The sequence below is a fragment of the Panthera onca genome, chromosome A2 (assembly GCF_046562875.1).
Source record: "Panthera onca isolate mPanOnc1 chromosome A2, mPanOnc1 haplotype 2, whole genome shotgun sequence".
NCBI classification, from domain to species: Eukaryota; Metazoa; Chordata; class Mammalia; order Carnivora; family Felidae; genus Panthera; species Panthera onca.
In genome coordinates this window covers 162312560-162334829 of record NC_138340.1, presented here as the reverse complement: position 1 = coordinate 162334829, position 22270 = coordinate 162312560, and the positions used below count along the sequence as shown (strand labels likewise).

The window sequence follows — 22270 nt, the reverse complement described above, 5'->3', positions numbered from 1 at the left end:
TGTCAGCCCAGAATTCTCTAAGCAATAAAAATAGCTTTCAAATATAAAAGTGAGCTAAAGGCTGCCTCACAGAAGCTGAGCGGATTCACTGCTCAGCTTGACTTAGGTAAGTCAGGATTGACTTACCTGTGCTACAACAAATATTGGAGGAAGTTCCTCATCCAGAAGGACTGAAGGTGATACCAGACTGAAATTTGTATTTACCTAAAGAAATAAAAAGCTCCAGAAATGGCAAAAAGGAAGATAATACAAAAGACATTTTGTAGCTTACATTTTATAGCTCTAAAAGATAATTGTCTAAAACAAAAATAGTAATAGTGTATAGAGGGACCTACAATGCATGTGAAAGTCAGGCATGACAACACCAGGGAAGGAGAAATTGTTAAGTACACTAGTGTAACTTCCTTAAACGACATGTGAAGTGGTCTAATAGTACTTCCATGTAGACTGTGATAAATGGTCTAAACACCCCGGAATAAAAAGCAGGGACTGTAGGACTGGATTAAAAAGCAAGGCCAACCACATGCTATTTAAAAGAAACTCACTATAAAGATAACAAGTGCATTACTTTTTTATCGGTGCCTAACAAATGACCTCCAACTTAGCAACTTGAAACAACATACGCTTATTGGCTCCGTCTCTGGGGGTCTGGAGTCTAGGCAAGGCCTGACTGGGTCCTGTGTTCAGAGTTGCTTGAAGCTTCAGTCAAGGAGTCAGCTGCTCAGTGGTGTCCTCTGTGGAGTTCAGGGTCTTTTTCCAAATTCATTCAAGTTGTTGGCAGCATTGAGTTGCTTGCGGTTGTAGGACTGAGTTCTTCCTCCCAGAGTGTCACCCTGGCTGCCTCCCTTGATAGGCGTTTCTCAATACAGATATTCAACATGGATATTCTCTCCAGAGGGAGAAACTCTTGCTTTTAAATATTTTTTGATTAGGTCAAGCCCACCTGGTATAATCCCACCTCCTTTTTCCCCTAAAGTTTATTTATTATTTTGGGAGAACTCGAGATAGCACAAAGGGGGAGGGGCAGAGAGAGAAGGAGAGACAGAATCCCAAGCAGGCCTTCCACTGTCAGCATGAACCCCTACTCAGGGCTCCAACTCAGGAAACCATGAGATCATGACCTCAGGCAAAGGAAACCAATAGTCAGATGCTTGACCAACTGAGCCACCCAGGCACCTCATTAGCATTTTTTTGAAAGACACAGAGAAGGATACAAGAGGTGACTCTCCTCTCTCTGGCTCAGAGGAAAAAGTGCTGATCCCTCCACCTTCACCCCGGGGAAGCAGAAAATCTCCTGATAGCCCATCATAAATGATCTCCTCATGAAAGACAGTGATTGATGTGTTTCAGAATGTGAGAATGTTAGGATAGTTCAGTAGACCACTTTTTCCTATTATGTTTTACTTTTTAAAAACATGAAACAGATGGTACTTTCTCCATCTTAGCTTACTGGGGCCAGACATGACCCACACTTTTGGTCCCTTATTCCATTCTGTATACACAGTAAAGAAATTCTTTCTGGCAGGTCCCAGCTGAGTCACCTTCTTGGACAGTAAATCTGGTTGTCAGATGGCCCCAGGGTGTGCGACTAGCTCTGTTCCATTCAGGGAGAAGAATAAAGTTTTCCAACTTTGGGTTTTGGCCCCTGCTCTGGTCTCCACTCCCTCTTTATTAAGGAGTCCTAGATTTTGGATAGAAATCTGGTATTTTGGCTTATTTGATTTAGTTCTTTGCATGTATACTTGAGAATCTTGGAGAAGAGGAGTCTTCGGTATCCTGAATCTAGCTGGTAACATTTGGAACGAGGGAAATGCCTTGAATATGATTGAAATGACTTTGTCCCTTTCAAATGTGAGATTATTTGAGACTGGGCGGTCACTCTGAAGGTATGGTTCCAGACGAGCAGCATGGGCAACACCTGTGAACAACACAACCTGTAGGGAATGCAGATTCTCAAGCTCCACTCCGAGCCTACTGAATCAGGCTTTGTACTTTAACAAGCCTTCCTGATGGCTCTGATACATGCTAATCCTTCACACAGTATAGAGAAAAACCTGAAGAAACAGCTTCTAGACTAAAAAAAAGGGGGGGGGGAGATTTGTGAAAACATGACAGCCTTGTAATCCAGGGTGTTGGTGTTTCTTTACAAGGGATTGCCTATACTCTATCAGTTGTCCAATTTCCATGACAAAGCCCAGGGCTCCCTTGCTGCACAATAGAATTTTATATAGTAGATGTCCAGATAATAGAAGCTGAGAACACTCTGTCTTCTTCTAGGGGAAAGAAAACAGAAAGGAAGAAAGAATAAACCCATGAGACTTGTGACCCAGATTCCACCTCTCCAGGTTCAGGAAGCAAGAGGTATATTGTCTTTTCCTCAGTTCATTGAGGAATGAAGAAGCATTAAGAATTGTATGGAAATTTGGTTGGGAGATTGTCAATGGAATTCACCATGAGGGTGAGAACGAAGTAGCTGTGCAGCGTCTATGTTTAATTTTGCTACGTAGGCTGTTTCCCGTGTACTCCACATTGCTCCACAAGAAGCAATTGACTTAAAGTCTAAGGGACTCATTTGCATAAGCCTGCTCAAAGCATTTTTCCTACAAAAGCAACTATTAACTCAAGAGGAATTAAAAATAGAATTAAAATCTACCTATCTCATTGTCCTTTCTCACAAATCTGTATCAGAGAATTGGTGCTTAAGAAAATGTGCACACCAGTGAGAAAGAATGAAATCTGGCCCTTTGTAGCAACGTGGATGGAACTGGAGAGTGTGATGGTAAGTGAAATAAGCCATACAGAGAAAGACAGATACCATATGTTTTCACTCTTATGTGGATCCTGAGAAACTTAACAGAAACCCATGGGGGAGGGGAAGTAAAAAAAAGAGGTAGAGTGGGAGAGAGCCAAAGCATAAGAGACTCTTGAAAACTAAGAACAGAGAAACCAGGAAGATGGCGGCGTAGGAGGACGCTGGGCTCACCGCGCGTCCTGCTGATCACTTAGATTCCACCTACACCTGCCTAAAGAACCCAGAAAACCGCCATAGGATTAGCAGAACGGAGTCTCCAGAGCCAAGCGCAGACGAGAGGCCCACGGAAGAGGGTAGGAAGGGCGGCGAGGCGGTGTGCGCTCCAAGGACTGGCGGGAGGGAGCCGGGGCAGAGGGGCGGCTCGCCAGCCAAGCAGAGCCCCCGAGTCTGGCTGGCAAAAGCGGAGGGGCCGGACGGACTGTGTTCCGACAGCAAGCACGACTTAGCGTCTGGGAGGTCATAAGTTAACAGCTCTGCTCAGAAAGTGGGAAAGCTGGAGGACAAAGGGAGGGAGAGCTGCTGAGCCCCCAGACGGCAGAGCTCAGCTTGGCAGAGGACAAAGGCGCTCGCCAGCGCCATCTCCCTCACCCATTCCCCAGCCAAAATCCCAAAGAGAACCAGTTCCTGCCAGGGAACTTGCTCGCTCAGCGCAAACACCCAACTCTGTGCTTCTGCGGAGCCAAACCTCCGGCAGTGGATCTGACTCCCTCCCGCTGCCACAGGGCCCCTCCTGAAGTGGATCACCTAAGGAGAAGCGAGCTAAGCCTGCCCCTCCTGCCCCCGTGCACCTTGCCTACCCACCCCAGCTAATACGCCAGATCCCCAGCACCACAAGCCTGGCAGTGTGCAAGTAGCCCAGACAGCCACGCCACCCCACAGTGAATCCCGCCCCTAGGAGAGGGGAAGAGAAGGCACACACCAATTTGACTGTGGCCCCAGCGGTGGGCTGGGGGCAGACATCAGGTCGGACTGTGGCCTGCCCACCAACTCCAGTTATACACCACAGCACAGGGGAAGCGCCCTGCAGGTCCCCACCACTCCAGAGACTATCCAAAATGACCAAACGGAAGAATTCCCCTCAGAAGAATCTCCAGGAAATAACAACAGCTAATGAACTGATCAAAAAGGATTTAAATAATATAACAGAAAGTGAATTTAGAATAATAGTCATAAAATTAAATCCAAGAGGCACAGAGAACTCCCTTCAGACGTAACTTGAATCGATCTTCTGCACGACATATCATAGTGAAACTGGCAAAATACAAGGATAAAGAGAAAATTCTGAAAGCAGCAAGGGATAAACGTGCCCTCACATAGAAAGAGAGACCTATAAGACTCGTGACTGATCTCTCCTTTGAAACTTGGCAGGCCAGAAAGGCTTGGCACGATATCTTCAGTGTGCTAAACAGAAAAAATATGCAGCCGAGAATCCTTTATCCAGCAAGTCTGTCATTTAGAATAGGAGAGATAAAGGTCTTCCCAAACAAACAAAAACTGAAGGAATTCGTCACCACTAAACCAGCCCTACAAGAGATCCTAAGGGGGATCCTGTGAGACAAAGTACCAGAGACATCACTACAAGCATAAAACATACAGACATCACAATGACTCTAAACCCGTATCTTTCTATAATAACACTGAATGTAAATGGATTAAATGCGCCAACCAAAAGACATAGGGTATCAGAATGGATAAAAAAACAAGACCCATCTATTTGCTGTCTACAAGAGACTCATTTTAGATCTGAGGACACCTTTAGATTGAGAGTGAGGGGATGGAGAACTATTTATCATGCTACTGGAAGCCAAAAGAAAGCTGGAGTAGCCATACTTATATCAGACAAACTAGACTTTAAATTAAAGGCCGTAACAAGAGATGAAGAAGGGCATTATATAATAATTACAGGGTCTATCCATCAGGAAGAGCTAACAATTATAAATGTCTATGCGCTGAATACCGGAGCCCCCAGATATATAAAACAATTACTCATAAACATAAGCAACCTTATTGATAAGAATGTGGTCATTGCAGGGGACTTTAACACCCCACTTACAGAAATGGATAGATCATCTAGACACACAGTCAATAAAGAAACAAGAGCCCTGAATGATACATTGGATCAGATGGACTTGACAGATATATTTAGAACTCTGCATCCCAAAGCAACAGAATATACTTTCTTCTCGAGTGCACATGGAACATTCTCTAAGATAGATCATATACTGGGTCACAAAACAGCCCTTCATAAGTTTACAAGAATTGAAATTATACCATGCATACTTTCAGACCACAATGCTATGAAGCTTGAAATCAACCACAGGAAAAAGTCTGGAAACCTCCAAAAGCGTGGAGGTTAAAGAACACCCTACTAACGAATGAGTGGGTCAACCAGGCAATTAGAGAAGAAATTAAAAAATATATGGAAACAAACGAAAATGAAAATACAACAATCCAAACGCTTTGGGACGCAGCGAAGGCAGTCCTGAGAGGAAAATACATTGCAATCCAGGCCTATCTCAAGAAACAAGAAAAATCCCAAATACAAAATCTAACAGCACACCTAAAGGAAATAGAAGCAGAACAGCAAAGGCAGCCTAAACCCAGCAGAAGAAGAGAAATAATAAAGATCAGAGCAGAAATAAACAATATAGAATCTAAAAAAACGGTAGAGCAGATCAACGAAACCAAGAGTTGGTTTTTTGAAAAAATAAACAAAATTGACAAACCTCTAGCCAGGCTTCTCAAAAAGAAAAGGGAGATGACCCAAAGAGATAAAATCATGAATGAAAATGGAATCATTACAACCAATCCCTCAGAGATACAAACAATTATCAGGGAATACTATGAAAAATTATATGCCAACAAATTGGACAACCTGGAAGAAATGGACAAATTCCTAAATACCCACACTCTTCCAAAACTCAATCAGGAGGAAATAGAAAGCTTGAACAGACCCATACCCAGTGAAGAAATTGAATCGGTTATCAAAAATCTCCCAACAAATAAGAGTCCAGGACCAGATGGCTTCCCAGGGGAGTTCTACCAGACGTTTAAAGCAGAGATAATACCTATTCTTCTCAAGCTATTCCAAGAAATAGAAAGGGAAGGAAAACTTCCAGACTCATTCTATGAAGCCAGTATTACTTTGATTCCTAAACCAGACAGAGACCCAGTAAAAAAAGAGAACTACAGGGGCGCCTGGGTGGCGCAGTCGGTTAAGCGTCCGACTTCAGCCAGGTCACGATCTCACGGTCCGTGAGTTCGAGCCCCGTGTCGGGCTCTGGGCTGATGGCTCGGAGCCTGGAGCCTGTTTCCCATTCTGTGTCTCCCTCTCTCTCTGCCCCTCCCCCGTTCATGCTCTGTCTCTCTCTGTCCCAAAAATAAATAAAAAACGTTGAAAAAAAAAATTTAAAGAAGAGAACTACAGGCCAATATCCCTGATGAATATGGATGCAAAAATTCTCAATAAGATACTAGCGAATCGAATTCAACAGCATATAAAAAGAATTATTCACCATGATCAAGTGGGATTCATTCCTGGGATGCAGGGCTGGTTCAACATTCGCAAATCGATCAACGTGATACATCACATTAACAAAAAAAAAAAGAGAAGAACCATATGATCCTGTCAATCGATGTAGAAAAGGCCCTTGACAAAATCCAGCACCCTTTCTTAATAAAAACGCTTGAGAAAGTCGGGATAGAAGGAACATACTTAAAGATCATAAAAGCCATTTATGAAAAGCCCACAGCTAACATCATCCTCAACGGGGAAAAACTGAGAGCTTTTCCCCTGAGATCAGGAACACGACAGGGATGCCCACTCTCACCGCTGTTGTTTAACATAGTGCTGGAAGTTCTAGCATCAGCAATCACACAACAAAAGGAAATCAAAGGCATCAAAATTGGCAAAGATGAAGTCAAGCTTTCGCTTTTTGCAGATGACATGATATTATACATGGAAAATCCGATAGACTCCACCAAAAGTCTGCTAGAACTGATACATGAATTCAGCAAAGTTGCAGGATACAAAATCAATGTACAGAAATCAGTTGCATTCTTATACACTAACAATGAAGCAACAGAAAGACAAATAAAGAAACTGATCCCATTCACAATTGCACCAAGAAGCATAAAATACCTAGGAATAAATCTAACCAAAGATGTAAAAGATCTGTATGCGGAAAACTATAGAAAGCTTATGCAGGTAATTGAAGAAGATATAAAGAAATGGAAAGACATTCCCTGCTCATGGATTGGAAGAATAAATATTGTCAAAATGTCAATACTACCCAAAGCTATCTACACATTCAATGCAATCCCAATCAAAATTGCACCAGCATTCTTCTCGAAACTAGAACAAGCAATCCTAAAATTCATATGGAACCACAAAAGGCCCCGAATAGCCAAAGTAATTTTGAAGAAGAAGACCAAAGCAGGAGGCATCACAATCCCAGACATTAGCTTCTACTACAAAGCTGTAACCATCAAGACAGCATGGTATTGGCATAAAAACAGACACATAGACCAATGGAATAGAATAGAAACCCCAGAACTAGACCCACAAACGTATGGCTAACTAATCTTTGACAAAGCAGGAAAGAACATCCAATGGAAAAAAGACAGTCTCTTTAACAAATGGTGCTGGGAGAACCGGACAGCAACATGCAGAAGGTTGAAACTAGACCACTTTCTCACACCATTCAGAAAAATAAACTCAAAATGGATAAAGGACCGGAATGTGAGACAGGAAACCATCAAAACCCTAGAGGAGAAAGCAGGAAAAGACCTCTCTGACCTCAGCCTTAGCAATCTCTTACTCGGCACATCCTCAAAGGCAAGGGAATTAAAGGCAAAAGTGAATTACTGGGACCTTATGAAGATAAAAAGTTTCTGCACAGCAAAGGAAACAACCAACAAAACTAAAAGGCAACCAACGGAATGGGAAAAGATATTTGCAAATGACATATCGGACAAAGGGCTAGTATCCAAAATCTATAAAGAGCTCATCAAACTCCACACCCGAAAAACAAATAACCCAGTGAAGAAATGGGCAGAAAACATGAATAGACACTTGTCTAAAGAAGACATCCGGATGGCCAACAGGCACATGAAAAGATGTTCAACGTCGCTCCTTATCAGGGAAATACAAATCAAAACCACATTCAGATATCACCTCACGCCAGTCAGAGTGGCCAAAATGAAGAAATCAGGAGACTATAGATGCTGGAGAGGATGTGGAGAAACAGGAACCCTCTTGCACTGTTGGTGGGAATGCAAATTGGTGCAGCCGCTCTGGAAAGCAGTGTGGAGGTTCCTCAGAAAATTAAAAATAGACCTACCCTATGAGCCAGCAATAGCACTGCTAGGAATTTATCCAAGGGATACAGGAGTACTGATGCATAGGGGCACTTGTACCCCAATGTTTATAGCAGCACTCTCAACAATAGCCAAATTATGGAAAGAGCCTAAATGTCCAGCAACTGATGAATAGATAAAGAAATTGTGGTTTATATACACAATGGAATACTACGTGGCAATGAGAAAGAATGAAATATGGCCTTTTGTAGCAACGTGGATGGAACTGGAGAGTGTGATGCTAAGTGAAATAAGCCATACAGAGAAAGACAGATACCATATGGTTTCACTCTTATGTGGATCCTGAGAAACGTAACAGAAACCCATGGGGGAGGGGAAGGAAAAAAAAAAAGAGGTTAGAGTGGGAGAGAGCCAAAGCATAAGAGACTGTTAAAAACTGAGAACAAACTGAGGGTTGATGGGGGGTGGGAGGGAGGGCAGGGTGGGTGATGGGTATTGAGGAGGGCACCTTTTGGGATGAGCACTGGGTGTTGTATGGAAACCAATTTGACAGTAAATTTCATATATTAAAAAAGAAAAAAGAAAAAAGAAAAAAAAAGAAAAAAAAAGAAAACTAAGAACAAACTGAGGGTTGATGGGGGAGGGGAGGGAGGGGAGGCTCGGTGATGGGTATTGAAGAGGGCATCTTTTGGGATGAGCCCTGGGTGTTGTATGGAAACCAACTTGACAATAAATTTCATATATTAAAAAAAAAGAGAGAAAAAATAAAAATAAAAATAATAAAATAGGTTTTTGGAAACAGCCTAAAGATGGAACTTGTTTTCTTATTCATTTTGTTTCCCTATGTCTTTTGACTAGAGCATTTAGTCCATTGACATTTAGAGTGAGTTCTGAAAAATATGAATTTATTGCCATTGTGTTGCCTTTAGAGTTTGAGTTTCTGGTGGTGTTCTCTGGTCTTTGTTGCTTTTGTCTTTTTTGCTTTGGTTCACCTTTTCTCCCCTGAGAGAGTCCCCCACACAATTTCATTCCAGGCTGGTTACTGGTCACAAACGTCTATAGTTTTCCTGTGTCTGGGAAACACTTTATCTCCCTTTCTATTTTGAACAAACAACCTTGCTGAATAAAGAGCTTTGGGCTGCTTACTTTTCCAGTTCAGCACTTTGAATATATCCCGCCACTCCTTTCTGTCCTGCCAATTTCTGTGGATAGGTCTGCTGAGAACCTGATCTGGTTGCACTTGTAGGTTAAGGGCTTTTTTCCTTTGCTGCTTTCACAATTCTTTCCTTGTCTGTTTATTTTGTGAATTTGAATATGAAATGACTTGTTGATAGTTGGTTTTCCTTGAATCTGATGGGAGTTCTCTGTGCTTCCTGGGTTTTGATGTCTGTCTTTCCTCAGGGTAGGAAAGTGTTCTGGTATGATTTCCTCACATAAACCTTCTCTGTGTTCTCTGTCTTCATTTTCTGAGACCCCTATTATTCGGATGTTGTTCCTTTTGAATGAGTCACCGCGTTCTCTAAATCTTATCTCATACTCTTTTGCCTTAGTTTCCCTCTTTTTTTCCTGCTTCCTTAACCTCCATAAGTTTGTCCTCTGCATCATCGATTCCCTGCTCTGCTACATCCATCCTTGCCACTGTGACAACCATATGAGATTGCATCCCAGTTCCAGCATTTTTAATTTCATGATGGCAAATTTTACTTCTTTTATCTCCACAGAAAGGGAATCTATGCTTTTTTCAAACCCAGCTAATATTCGTACTATTGGGACTCTAAATTCTGGTTCAGACATTTTGCTTATTTGTCGGAAGCATTTCCTCCTGTCCTTCCTTTTGAGTGAATTCCTTCACTTTGGAAGAAGAAAAGGAATTATTAAAAAAATTAAAAAATTTAAAACAGCACACAAAAAAATCAAATGAAGGATGCTAGATCCTAGGTGTGTTTTGGTCTGGTTGTTGAAAGAAGCCTGACAGAATAGAGAAAAAAGGGAAAGAAAGGGGGAAAAAAAGGAAATAAAAAGTAGGAAAACATTTTATAATTAAAAACATGCAACCTTCCTTTGTCTCCAGCATCCATCCACTCCCCACTTCTACACTATCTGCGACCAAGGCATGAGGTGGCACCTCCCTTCTGAATTTCATCTCAGAAGGGGCTGTGTTTCCAAACCCCTCATTTCTGAGGTCCCTTAGTCTTGGCCCACTCCAACCCTCCATGGGAGGGTCTTGCCAAGCAATGGCCAGGTGCTCGCCACCCCTGAGAACGTTCATGGGACCACCTGCTGCAGATGCCCAGAGCCTACAGCCAGGTACCAATGTGCCCCACAAGACGTTTGCCCAGTCATGTAGCAGCAGCATCTCAGGGATTGTGGTAAATCACAACACACATCTGGTGCCAGACTTCACTGCCCCATAATGCCTTTGTTCCAAAACCAACAAACAGCTGTTCTCCAGGGTCCACTGGGACACTTACCTGTGGGGAGGCCACACGACCTCTACCAAATGTTCTCTTAGCAGGGGAACTGCTTCTCCCCACGTGGCCCTCGGAGCCCTCGGAACTCGCTCCTGGGGATTCACCCTTCCCACCAGATCACCACCAGGTAGCGAGATACAGAGTTTCCAACTCTGGGCTCCCTTGTTTATAGGGCCCTTCTTCTTAATGGTATTGAAAATCTACTTTCTCCTTTCTTGCTTTCTTGTTCAGTCCCTTTTGGGTGTTTCCACTCCTTCTCTTTCTCTTCAGTTGCCTTTTGGGGGAGTGTTTTCCTGTATTCTACCCCCTGTTTCTGTCCTATCTCCACAAGCAAAAACAACTCCCTATCCTCCATGGCTTCTCTCTCCCCCAAATCACCTCTCGTGCTGTGTACCTGCCAAGTTCTGTGGCTCAGGTTACGCAGATGGTTATGTTGATCCTCAGATAAATTTTCTAGTGTGAAAAATGCTTTTGTGCTGATCTGGCTGAATTTCAGGAATGAGAGAAGCAGAAAACTTCCATGCTACTCCACCATCTTGGTCCCTTCTCCTGGGGAGAAGGGATTGTGAGGGATTGTGAGCTTCTTTGTGGTGTGCTTCCCTTATCCTCGAGATTAATTAAAAGTACAGTCTAAACTCATGGGTGTTTGAGGAAAACTGGGAGAGGTATATGTCCCTTTGGGAAAAATGGCTTTGAGCATGGACAAGCCAATGTCAAGATGGCAGAGTGAGGAGAGTTGCCATGAGTCACATATGACCACCAGAACATATTGGTAGAACATGGAAATGTGCTTTGGGAAACCTTCGCATGGATTATGTGAGAAGTACCAAATAGAAAAGTAAAAAACAGATAGAGAGAGACACCTCCTACTGTTATCCATATATTAAAGGGGATTTTTGCTCCAGGAAAACCAGAAAGGTCTCTAAAGCCTTGTTTACACATAATTTCTATCAGTGCATAATGAATGAATCCAACGAGAAGGTGGTGTTTGACTGGCAGAGGGGTTGAGAATGTGGCTGGGAATTTCCAAGGAAAAGGAGGAGAGATGTGTTGAGGGTAGAGCAAGACTAGCTCTGAAATCATCTTGAACTGTTACCAAAAACTGAAACTCACACCTGTAGTCTTAGAAGAAGTGGCAAACGTAGGGCACCTGGGTGGCTCAGTCCGTTGAGCATCCCACTCTCAGTTTCAGCTCAGGTCATGATCTCATGGTTTGTGGGTTTGAGCCCTGCGTCAAGCTCTGCACTGATGTGTGGAGCCTGCTTGGGGTTGTCTCTATCACTGCCTCTCCCCTGCTCATGCCTCTAAATAAATAAATAAATTTTAAATAAAATAATAAAGAAAAATAAATATCAAAGGTATTTTCCAAGAAGAAGTGGACTGCAAATTTATGGAAATATGATGGAACAGAAAACTTTTATTATAATACCAACTAGCAAGCAGTTCAGCTGGGAGAGGGTGGTATGTGCAGTAAGGTATGAAGGTCTGAGGTGATGGAGGTGAAGTGGCAACAGTTAGTTTCACATGAAAAGGAGAGAACTGGTTATTCAGCAAATATGTTGCATTAAAGTCTGTCAAAGAGTTGCTGTAGATATATCTGAATACAGCAAACCGTTGTTCTCTTCTGTGTTGAATCTTTGTCTTTCAACTGCTCTTTCTGGCATTTCACTTAGTTGAGTTCTGAGAGGTCTAGTTTCCAGACAACTCTTTGTTCTTCAGTGGGCAGCTGATAAGGAACAACTTGAGTCCCTCTGTAAAAATGTAACTAAATAAATTTCCATTCATCTGGAAAGAATTCTAATAGCATCTCTATCATTAGACTACCTAACATGAAGAACCAATCTTTGTAACAAACCATATGGGTAAGGTGATTGCCATGTCCTAAAAGCAAAAATAAGTGAGTAGAAGCAACAAAGGGAGAGGATCCACCAATCTAGAAGGAATCTGGATTTCACTCGGGACAAATAGAGAAATTTTGGGGTCATCTTCTTAGAAGAGCATCAATACCTTCTACTCTGGAGTTCCACAAACTGAGAATGTGTCCCTCCCCTGGTAAGTCAATCAAACATCTACCAATCACCACCAGTGAATCTGATTATACCCCTTCGTCCTGAGAGTCTGAGAGACAGAATCGAGAGTGCTTCAAGGTTGGTGAATGAGTTCTGGGGTGGGGGCTTGGCAGGGCCAGCAGAAAATGTGTAGCAAATAAGGAGATCTTCTCATTCAGGTTAATCTTCCATAAACAGGTGAGAGAAGATAGGAAAAACCATCTGCAGAGCTTTCATGATCAAGTCAACTATCTTATACTGATTCTCATCTGTGTGTTTTTGCAGCTTTACAGCATATAATGCCTCTTTCTCAGCCAATTCCCTCTCCATTTGTTCCATTTGTTTCTGCTGCTCCAGTTTATCCTCCAGCTTTCTGATTTTGTATTCAAATTCCTTTCTTATCTGCACTCTCTCTAGCTCTGCTGCGTAAAATTCTTGCATTTCTTGCATTTGTTTCTGAATCTCATTGTCAGCCTTTTGTACCTCTTATTAATGTAGCATCTTCCTTCATTCTTGACTAGAATGCGCTGGACCAGGGTGAGCAGCTGATTTCTCTGGGCCTTCTGCTCAGCTCTTGTTGCCCGATTGTTGAACACACAGTAGCGATCACCAAACTTGCCCACCGGCTCGCGGATATCTTTGGGTGCTTCCTCTAAGTAATCATGGAAATTGGTGCCATCCAAGTCATCTTTCCGGGTGAATAAGAGAATCATGTATCTCCTAGCTCTGAGCCCAAACATTTGCAGGATCTTCTCCGTGGCCTTTCACTCTTCCTGCGTGTACCAGCCTAGCGGAATCACCAGGAGTAGAGCATGAGGCCCTGGGGAGGTCAGGAAGATGCAGTGAGCAATCTCCTTGCAGGTGTCAGCACCCTGTGCCTCAGTGTCGAAAATGCCAGGCGTATCTACGACCACAATTTCTCTTCCCTGCCACCTGCTGCTCCCCCTCTTACAGGTCTTGGTGGCAGATGTTGCCGCAATGCTGGAATGAAACACTTTCTCTCCGAGGATGCTGTTGCCTGTGGCACTTTTCCCTGCTCCAGTCTTACCCACTAAGACAAGTCTCAGCTGTGAATCTCTGCCATCTTGGTTTCTAAGCCCTGGGACATCAGGAAACAAAAGCCACAGCATGAGGATGGTAATCCAGCTGCTTCCCCTGCATGGTTCCCCATTTCCCTTCACACACATCCCTCCTCTGTAGCCACACGGTCCCCCCCAAAAGTGACTGCTGTACTCCCAGAACTCTATAGAAGGCCCTTCTAAAGAAGCCTATTCGAAGTCTACAGAAAGCCTGACGTTCTCTTGCAATACTTGGGGAATGCCAAAGTACTTTCTAGGATTTCCTGGAGCTTCTTACTCTTCCTTTTGGTAGCTAAGTAGCCCACAGAAGAGGAAACAAAATATTGTAGTTTACAAAGAGAATTCTGAGCTGCTGCTGCTGGTAGCTATTCCTCATAAGAGCAATGCAGGAAGTAACACAAAATCTGACTTTGGGGCATCTCAGTGGAAGACTCCCCTCCCCATTTATATTCAAAATGGAACTTTGCTTCTTCCTATTAAGAAGCCAGCTAGTCAGGTTACACAAGCCAACTCATCCTTGTAGGGTACAAAAGGGATGCCTGTGTGGAAAGACCAAATGTCTTTTTCTATTTCGTGTGTGCAACCATCCTGTCAGGGGTTGTGACATGAGAGAGAACAATATAATTTAACTTTAAAGTTTAAAAGCTTAGCTTAGAATCCAGTGAAGTTTTTATATTCTAAAATAAGACATTACAGAATTATAGTCATAAATTACTGACATTTCTCCAAAGTTACTATAAAATCCCTTGATACTAAAAAAAATGAAAGAAAAAGAGCACCTGGGTGGCTCAATTGATTGAGTGTTGGACTCTTGATATTCGCTCTGGTCATGATCCCAGAGTCGTGCGATTGAGTCCCACATAGGCTACACGCTGAGCATGGAGTCTGCTTAAGATTCTCTCTCTCTCCCTCTCTCTCTCTTTATCTCTGTCCCTCTGTCCCTCATCCTTTCTCTCTCTCTCAAATAAAAAAATGAGGGACACCTGCGTGGCTCAGTCAGTTGAGCATCCAACTTTGCCTCAGGTCATGATCTCACAGTTCATGAGTTCGAGCACCAAATCAGGTTCTGTGCTGACATCTCAGAGCCTGGAGCCTGCTTGAGATTCTGTGTCTCTCTCTTTCTCTACCAAACCCCTGCTCTAGCTCTGTCTCTCTCTGACTCAAAAGTAAATAAGTATTAAAAATTTTATTAAAAACTTTTTTAAAAAACGATCATATGATTCAGTAATGCCACTTCTGGGTATTTATCCCAAGGAAAAAACACTAACTGGAAAAGTTATCTGCATTCCCATGTTTATTGCAGCATTATCTACAATAGCCAGGATATGGAAACAATCTAAGTGTCCACTGATGGATAAATGGACCGAGAAATCATGGCATATATACACAATTGGATATTAGTCATCCATTAAAAAAAAAACAAATCTTGCCATTTGCAACAGCATGGATGGATGTCAAGGGAATTATGCTCAGTGAAATAAGTCAGACAGAGAAAAACAAGTACTCCACCATCTCCCTTATATATGGAATGTAAAAAAGAAAAAAACAAGACAAGCTCATAGTTACAGAGAACAGGTTGATGGTTCCCAGGTTGAGGGGATTGGTGAAACCTGGGAAGGGATCAAAAGATAAAAGATAAAATAAAATGAATATATGTTATGACAACATACACATATATAGGCTAGTGGGAAATAGCAAGACTTGCTGGATATATTTTTCAATTGATGATTAAATCTACTGAAAGGAGATGAATTTTATTTTATGTAAATTAAAATTCAATAAAGCTGAAAAATTGCAGCACTTTAGTACAATTGGGTGCATTTAGGATAATCCGTCATGGTAGATTTACATGATTTTTTTTAAGTTTATTCATTTATTTTGAGAGAGAGAGAGAGAGAGAGAGAGAGAGAGAGAGAGTATGAGCAGGAAGGGGCAGAGAGAGGGAGAGAAAGAATCTCAAACAGTCTCCACGCTGTCGGTGCAGATCCCAACACAGGGCTTGAACTCACAACCCATCAGATCATGACCTGGGCCAAATCAAGAGTCTAAATTTAAAAACAAGACGTCTAATGCACTGAGCCACCCGGGCGCCCCAACATGATTTACAATCATCTAAAACTGGCTACAAGCTGTCATCCTACCTGTGTCCGTGCCCCATTATGATATGAATATGAATCTTTTCTCATCCACAGATGGAGTCTATTTCTGCATCTTTTGGAGCTCAAAGCCTCAAAGGTTTTGCAGTTTGCCTTTTGACAATGTCTGCTTCTTTACACATTTCTTGTCTCTGTTTTATAATTTGACACCTTTTTCCAACCCATGTCCTCCCTCTCATGCATTTAAAAATATCTGTAACACTTTATTAGAAATGACATAGTAAAGAAAAGAAACGATGATTCCTATGCACCTCACAGCTCAGTCCCCAGGAAGTCTGTAGCCTACAGTCGACGTTGGCCCAGTTCCCAGAACCATCTCACAAGAACAAGCACGGTTGTTGTCAATTTACCGGTGCACAGCCACACTTCTTTCTTGTCTTCACCACAACTATTTCCTGCTGCATCTCCTTCTGTTTTTGTCTTCTGGTGACATAGGGTTGTGAGCACCTCACAGCACACAAGGCTGAGGTGCAAGGTCCATGTCCCGCACCCAGCCCTGCAGTGGAAGCCTGCAGCATTTTGGTACAATTGGATGCAATTAGGATAATCAGTTGTGGTAGATTTACATGATTTTTCAAAGTTAATCATTTATTTTGAGAGAGAGAGAGGGAGAGATAGAGAGCGTGAGCAGGAAGGGGCAGAGAGAGCAATCTACAAACTGGGAGAAAATGTTTGCGAGTCACATATCAGATAAAGAAAGAACTTGTGTATATACTTGATAAAGATCTGACAAAGAATAGAATGTGTCAAGAACTCTGAAAATTCATTAATACAAAGACAGTCCAATTTAAAATAGAAAATACAAACATTTTCGACATAATTAAAATATGTATACACCAGTGAAACCATCATAACAAGCAAGATAGCGAATGTATCCATCAGCCACAAAAGTTCGTCATGCACCGCTCACCTGCCCCTGTCCCTTAAGCAACATTTATGTGCTCTGCACAATATGCACAGCAAACTGTTCCTCATGTGAACATTTGAGTGGCCCGACCTAGATTCAGAGCTTCAGGTCCTTAAGAAGAAGGTTTTCTTACCATCAATGCCACCTTCTGCAACATGGTAATTGTTGATCCCAAACCCCAGAGAATGCAGTCCACCTTAGGAAGAATTTCAGATAATCAAGATACTTCTTAACAGGAAGAAAGAACTTCAGAACAATTGCCTCAGATATTCCATTTTGTATTTTTGTTCATAAACATAGACGAGGCCGAAAATAAATAAATAAAATAAAATAAACATAGACCACTGTTTTAAAAACATACCAGAAATTATGCAACCTTACATCCACATTCACAAATGATTACAAATGCACTCTGGGTTGTTGTTCATGGACTATGTGCACAGCACTTTGGCAAATGATCGCTGCCTCTGGAGCATGCATCTTCAGGGCTCATCACTCGCAACGTCTCTAAACCTCCCTCAGCAGAGTCCTCTTCAGAGTTAAAGACATGAATAGACATGAATAGACACTTCTCTAAAGAAGACATCCAGATGGCCAACAGGCACATGAAAAGATGTTCAACGTCGCTCCTTATCAGGGAAATACAAATCAAAACCACACTCAGATACCACCTCACGCCAGTCAGAGTGGCCAAAATGAAGAAATCAGGAGACTATAGATGCTGGAGAGGATGTGGAGAAACGGGAACCCTCTTGCACTGTTGGTGGGAATGCAAATTGGTGCAGCCGCTCTGGAAAGCAGTGTGGAGGTTCCTCAGAAAATTAAAAATAGACCTACCCTATGACCCAGCAATAGCACTGCTAGGAATTTATCCAAGGGATACAGGAGTACTGATGCATAGGGGCACCTGTACCCCAATGTTTATAGCGGCACTCTCAACAATAGCCAAATTATGGAAAGAGCCTAAATGTCCATCAACTGATGAATGGATAAAGAAATTGTGGTTTATATACACAATGGAATACTACGTGGCAATGAGAAAAAATGAAATATGGCCTTTTGTAGCAACATGGATGGAACTGGAGAGTGTGATGCTAAGTGAAATAAGCCATACAGAGAAAGACAGATACCATATGGTTTCACTCTTATGTGGATCCTGAGAAACATAACAGAAACCCATGGGGGAGGGGAAGGGAAAAAAAAAAAAAAAAAAAAGAGGTTAGAGTGGGAGAGAGCCAAAGCATTAGAGACTGTTAAAAACTGAGAACAAACTGAGGGTTGATGGGGGGTGGGAGGGAGGGCAGGGTGGGTGATGGGTATTGAGGAGGGCACCTTTTGGGATGAGCACTGGGTGTTGTATGGAAACCAATTTGACAGTAAATTTCATATATTAAAAAATTAAAAAAAAAAAAAAAAGGCGACAATGGAAGACAAGTCTCTAAAGTGTAGATTCTTTTTGCTTCCAAACACTAGCATGCTTTGGTCACTCAACCCCAATCTTGAAAGACAGATTCAGTCTTTCAAAAATGAAATTCATTCTCAAAAGGCCAAGTTGTGGTCTCTAAGTGTACTCAGAAATTTAGCCCCAGCCACGCCACAAGCTTGCCAGCAAAATCACCCACACAGATGTAAAGATCATGTCCATTCGCTGCTGTGCTCTTGACCACCTGTCCTCTCCTCGGACACAAGGATGTGGACACTCCTTGGCACAGATTTTTAGCTGGTCAAGTCTTGGGTCTGATTGACCTTGAATAAGTAAGGCCCAGGGCCCAGAGGGACCCTGACCCACCTGAGATATTGGAGGCCCTACTCCACCTCTCTGAATCTCTAGATTCTCTGTGATTTACACATAAATGTCCCTCCCTGGTGGGATGTGGGAACTTCCTGTCAGTTCTCTGCATGAGCAAAGTGCCTGTCACCTGGATTCCCAGTGCTACACTCATAGGAAACACACACCTCAGTTACAGGAATTAGGATCGGCAAGATCTTGGGGTTCTTCTCTACTGGAATCTCCTCTCCATCAAGGTCCTCCTGTGTGCAACTATGTGATTAAATAAGAGGGATGTCACAAGGACAGGGAGAGAAGACACTTATTCTTTCCTCCCATCGGCCCTTCAAAATGGCTCCATCCGTGCCACCTGAAGGAAAACTTACACAGGTTCTGCCTTAAGCAAAAAACCTCTCCAATCACTATTGGTCACATTCATGTACTCAAATCATCTAGTGTAATAATCACACTCTCAATTTCACTGAGGGGTGGGGCGCCTGGGTGACTCACTCAGCTGAGCATCTGACTTCAGCTCAGGTCATGATCTCGAGGTCCATGGGTTTGAGCCCCACGTTGGGCTGTATGCTGACAGTTTGGAGCCTGGAGACTGCTTCAGATTCTGTGTCTCCCTCTCTCTCTGCCCCGACTCTGCTCATGCTCTCTCTCTCACACAAATAAATAAACACTTGAAAAAATTTCAGAAGGAGTTAACATGGCAGAGAAGTAAGGGAATCTGAAGTTCCCTCGTCCCTCAAACACAGAAGTATTGAGGCGAGAAGGCTTGAAATTCCAGGAATCCAGGCTACAGAGTGACAGAAACATCTTCAGGGGCCCATGGGGACAATGTGATGGGCCACAGATGCATGATTTCAAACTGGGAGAGATAAAAAAGGCAGCGTAGGAACGGAGGGGAGGGATCCCCTTCTGCAGAAAGACAAAAGAAAGCGAAAGAGACGTTGCAGAAGTGGAAGGTTGTATTTGGACAAGAGAAAAAACTTGGGTTGGGGAACAGAAAAAAATGGAGAAAGAACCAATTTTTAACTGCAGGGCTTTCTCCGGCCTCTTTGTGTACCTGGGGAGGAGGGAGCCGGCCCGAGCTCTGTAGCCCGCTCCCAGGCACAGTTGGAGAGAGCAATCCCCTCCCTGAGTGCTGTGGGAAGAAGGCAAATAGCCATTCCAAGGACAAAGGACACTGCAGGACCCCCCGCCACCCAGAGGCCCTTTGTGACCATACCCTGGAGTGACAGTACGCCAGAACTGGGGCACGTGGAGCAGGATCCTTTAAGACATTGGGGTTTGAATCCCAGCCGACTGCCTGGGAGACCCAGGATCCTGAAGCAGAACAGACTGCCCACTCGTGCTCCTTTGGCACTGTGAGGACGACCTGAACAGAGTGGTCTAGGATGCTTGGTCTGGGGAGGAGAGACTGGGGTGTCACCATTTTACTCCCCATCACCAACAAGGTGGGGCTTCAGGGAACAGACAATGGATCCACAGTGGAGGTGGACCTGCTCACACCAAAGCATGCCCCTCTGCACCTGGTAACTGTGTGTCTAACAGAGCAAGACTCAACACTGACTGAACCAGACAGTCCCTCCTCCAGACCAGCACAGGCACTGGTTACAAGGCACCATCAGGTATTGGTCCAGTAGTTTTGCATTCTCTGATTTGATTCTTGGTCAATTTTTATTTTATGTATATATATACATATATATTTCTTCTTCTTCTTCTTCTTCTTCTTCTTCTTCTTCTTCTTCTTCTTCTTCTCCTCTTCTTCTTCTTTCATCTTTCATCTTTCTTCTTCTCCTTCTTCCTCTTATTTCTTCCCTTCTCTAGGCTGGTTATTCTGGTTGTTGGCTTGTTTAAGCAGACATTTTTAATCTGTTCTCTTTATGCCTCTTCTGTATCTCCTTTATTTTCCTCTCTATCTCTCTCTATGGAGTAAGCCATAAAGTTTCTCTGATCTCTGGTCAATTTTTTTTTCTTTTCCTTTTCCCTGCCCCTGTCATTTCTCTCTTTGTATGGGATAAGGACTCTTCCACCACCACCCCCATTAAAATTTTTTTTTCCAGGCATACTTCAACAAACAAATCAAAGCACTCCTGGTGGAAGGTCCAAACCACCACTAGGAATAGGGAGACAAAGTAATCAGAGTCTCAACAACAAAGAGCACAAAACACACTCCAAAAATACCTCTTGAAGGGCCAGGCCCTGGACAACATTATGACCCCCTGTTTTAATATAATAGTCCTCACAGGAGCAAGACCCATAGGAAGCTATTAAAACACATAAGGGACAGAAAACTAGGCAAAATGATGAAACGGAAGAATTCTCCTCAAAAGAAACTCCAGGAGGAAATGACAGCTAGAAAATTGCTCAAAACAGACATAAGCAATATAACTGAGCAAGAATTTAGAATAATAGTCATATTAGTGGGCTTGAAAGTAGCATAGAAGACAGACAAGAATCTATTCCCACAGAGATCAAGGAACTAAGAAATAGTCACAACGAATTAAGAAATGCTGTAAATGAGGTGCAAAATAAACTAGATGCAGTGACAGCTAGGATGAAGGAGGCAAAGGGTAGATTAAGTGAAATAGAAGACAAAATTATGGAAAATGATGAAGCCAAGAAAAAGAGAGATAAGAAAATACTACACCCTGAGGGGAGAAATAGAGAATGAGGAAATTCAATGAAACATAATAATATCCATAAGAGTTCCAGAAGAAGAAGAAGAAAAGAGAGAGAAAAAGGGAAGAAGGTTTACTTGAACAAATTATTGCTGTGAACTTCCCTTATCTGGGGAAGGAAATGGACATCCAAATCCAGGAGACAAAGAGAACTCCTTTCAGATTTAACAAGAATAGATCTCCTCCACAGAATATCATAGTGAAACTGGCAAAATACAAAGATAAGGAGAAAATTCTGAAAGCATCCAGGGACAAACGGGCCTTAACCTACAAGAGTAGACACATAAGGGTAGTAGCAGACTTATCCACTGAAACTTGGCAGGCAAGAAGGGAGTGGCAGGAAATATTCAATGTGCTGAATAGGAAAAATATGCAGCCAAGAATCATTTATCCAGCAAGGCTGTCATTCAGGATAGAAGGAAAGATAAAGGCTTTCCCAGACAAAAAAAACCTGAAGGAATTCATGAACACTAAACAAGTTCTGCAAGAAATCCTTAGGGGGACTCTGAGTGGAATGCTGCAAAGACTCAAAGGACCAGAGACATCACCACAAGCATGAAACCTACAGGTAACACAATGATACTAAATCCATATCTTTCAATAATCACTCTGAATGTAAATGGACTAAATGCCCCAATCAAACACATAACATATCAGAATGGATTAAAAAAAAAAAAAACCAAGATCCATCTATATGCTGTCTACAGGAGGTCCATTTTAGACCTGAGGACACTTTCACATTGAAAGTGAGGGGATGAAACGGGTAAGGGGCATTAAGTAATGTACTGAAATCATTGCTTCCCTATATACTAATTCAGATTTAAACTTTAAAAAATAAAAAATAAAGTAAAAAAAACAAAAAAAAAGTGAGGGGATGGAGAACCACCTATCATACTACTGGAAGTCAAAAGAAAGCTGGGGTAGCCATGCTTATATCACACGAACTAGATATTAATCTATAGGCTGCAACAAGACCTGAAGAAGGGCAATATATCATAATTACAGGGTCTATACATCAAG

At 42.5% G+C, this 22270-nt stretch overlaps 1 protein-coding gene across 1 annotated transcript; it reads right to left on the bottom strand.

Moving 5' to 3' along the window:
- Window positions 1–11989: 11989 nt before the first annotated feature.
- Window positions 11990–17063, bottom strand: LOC144614362 (GTPase IMAP family member 4-like). Its single transcript, XM_078437650.2, is given in 3 exon segments — window positions 11990–13129; window positions 13132–13749; window positions 16236–17063. Coding segments are annotated over 3 exon segments (1155 nt in total). The 5' UTR covers window positions 16474–17063; the 3' UTR covers window positions 11990–12830.
- Window positions 17064–22270: the final 5207 nt, after the last annotated feature.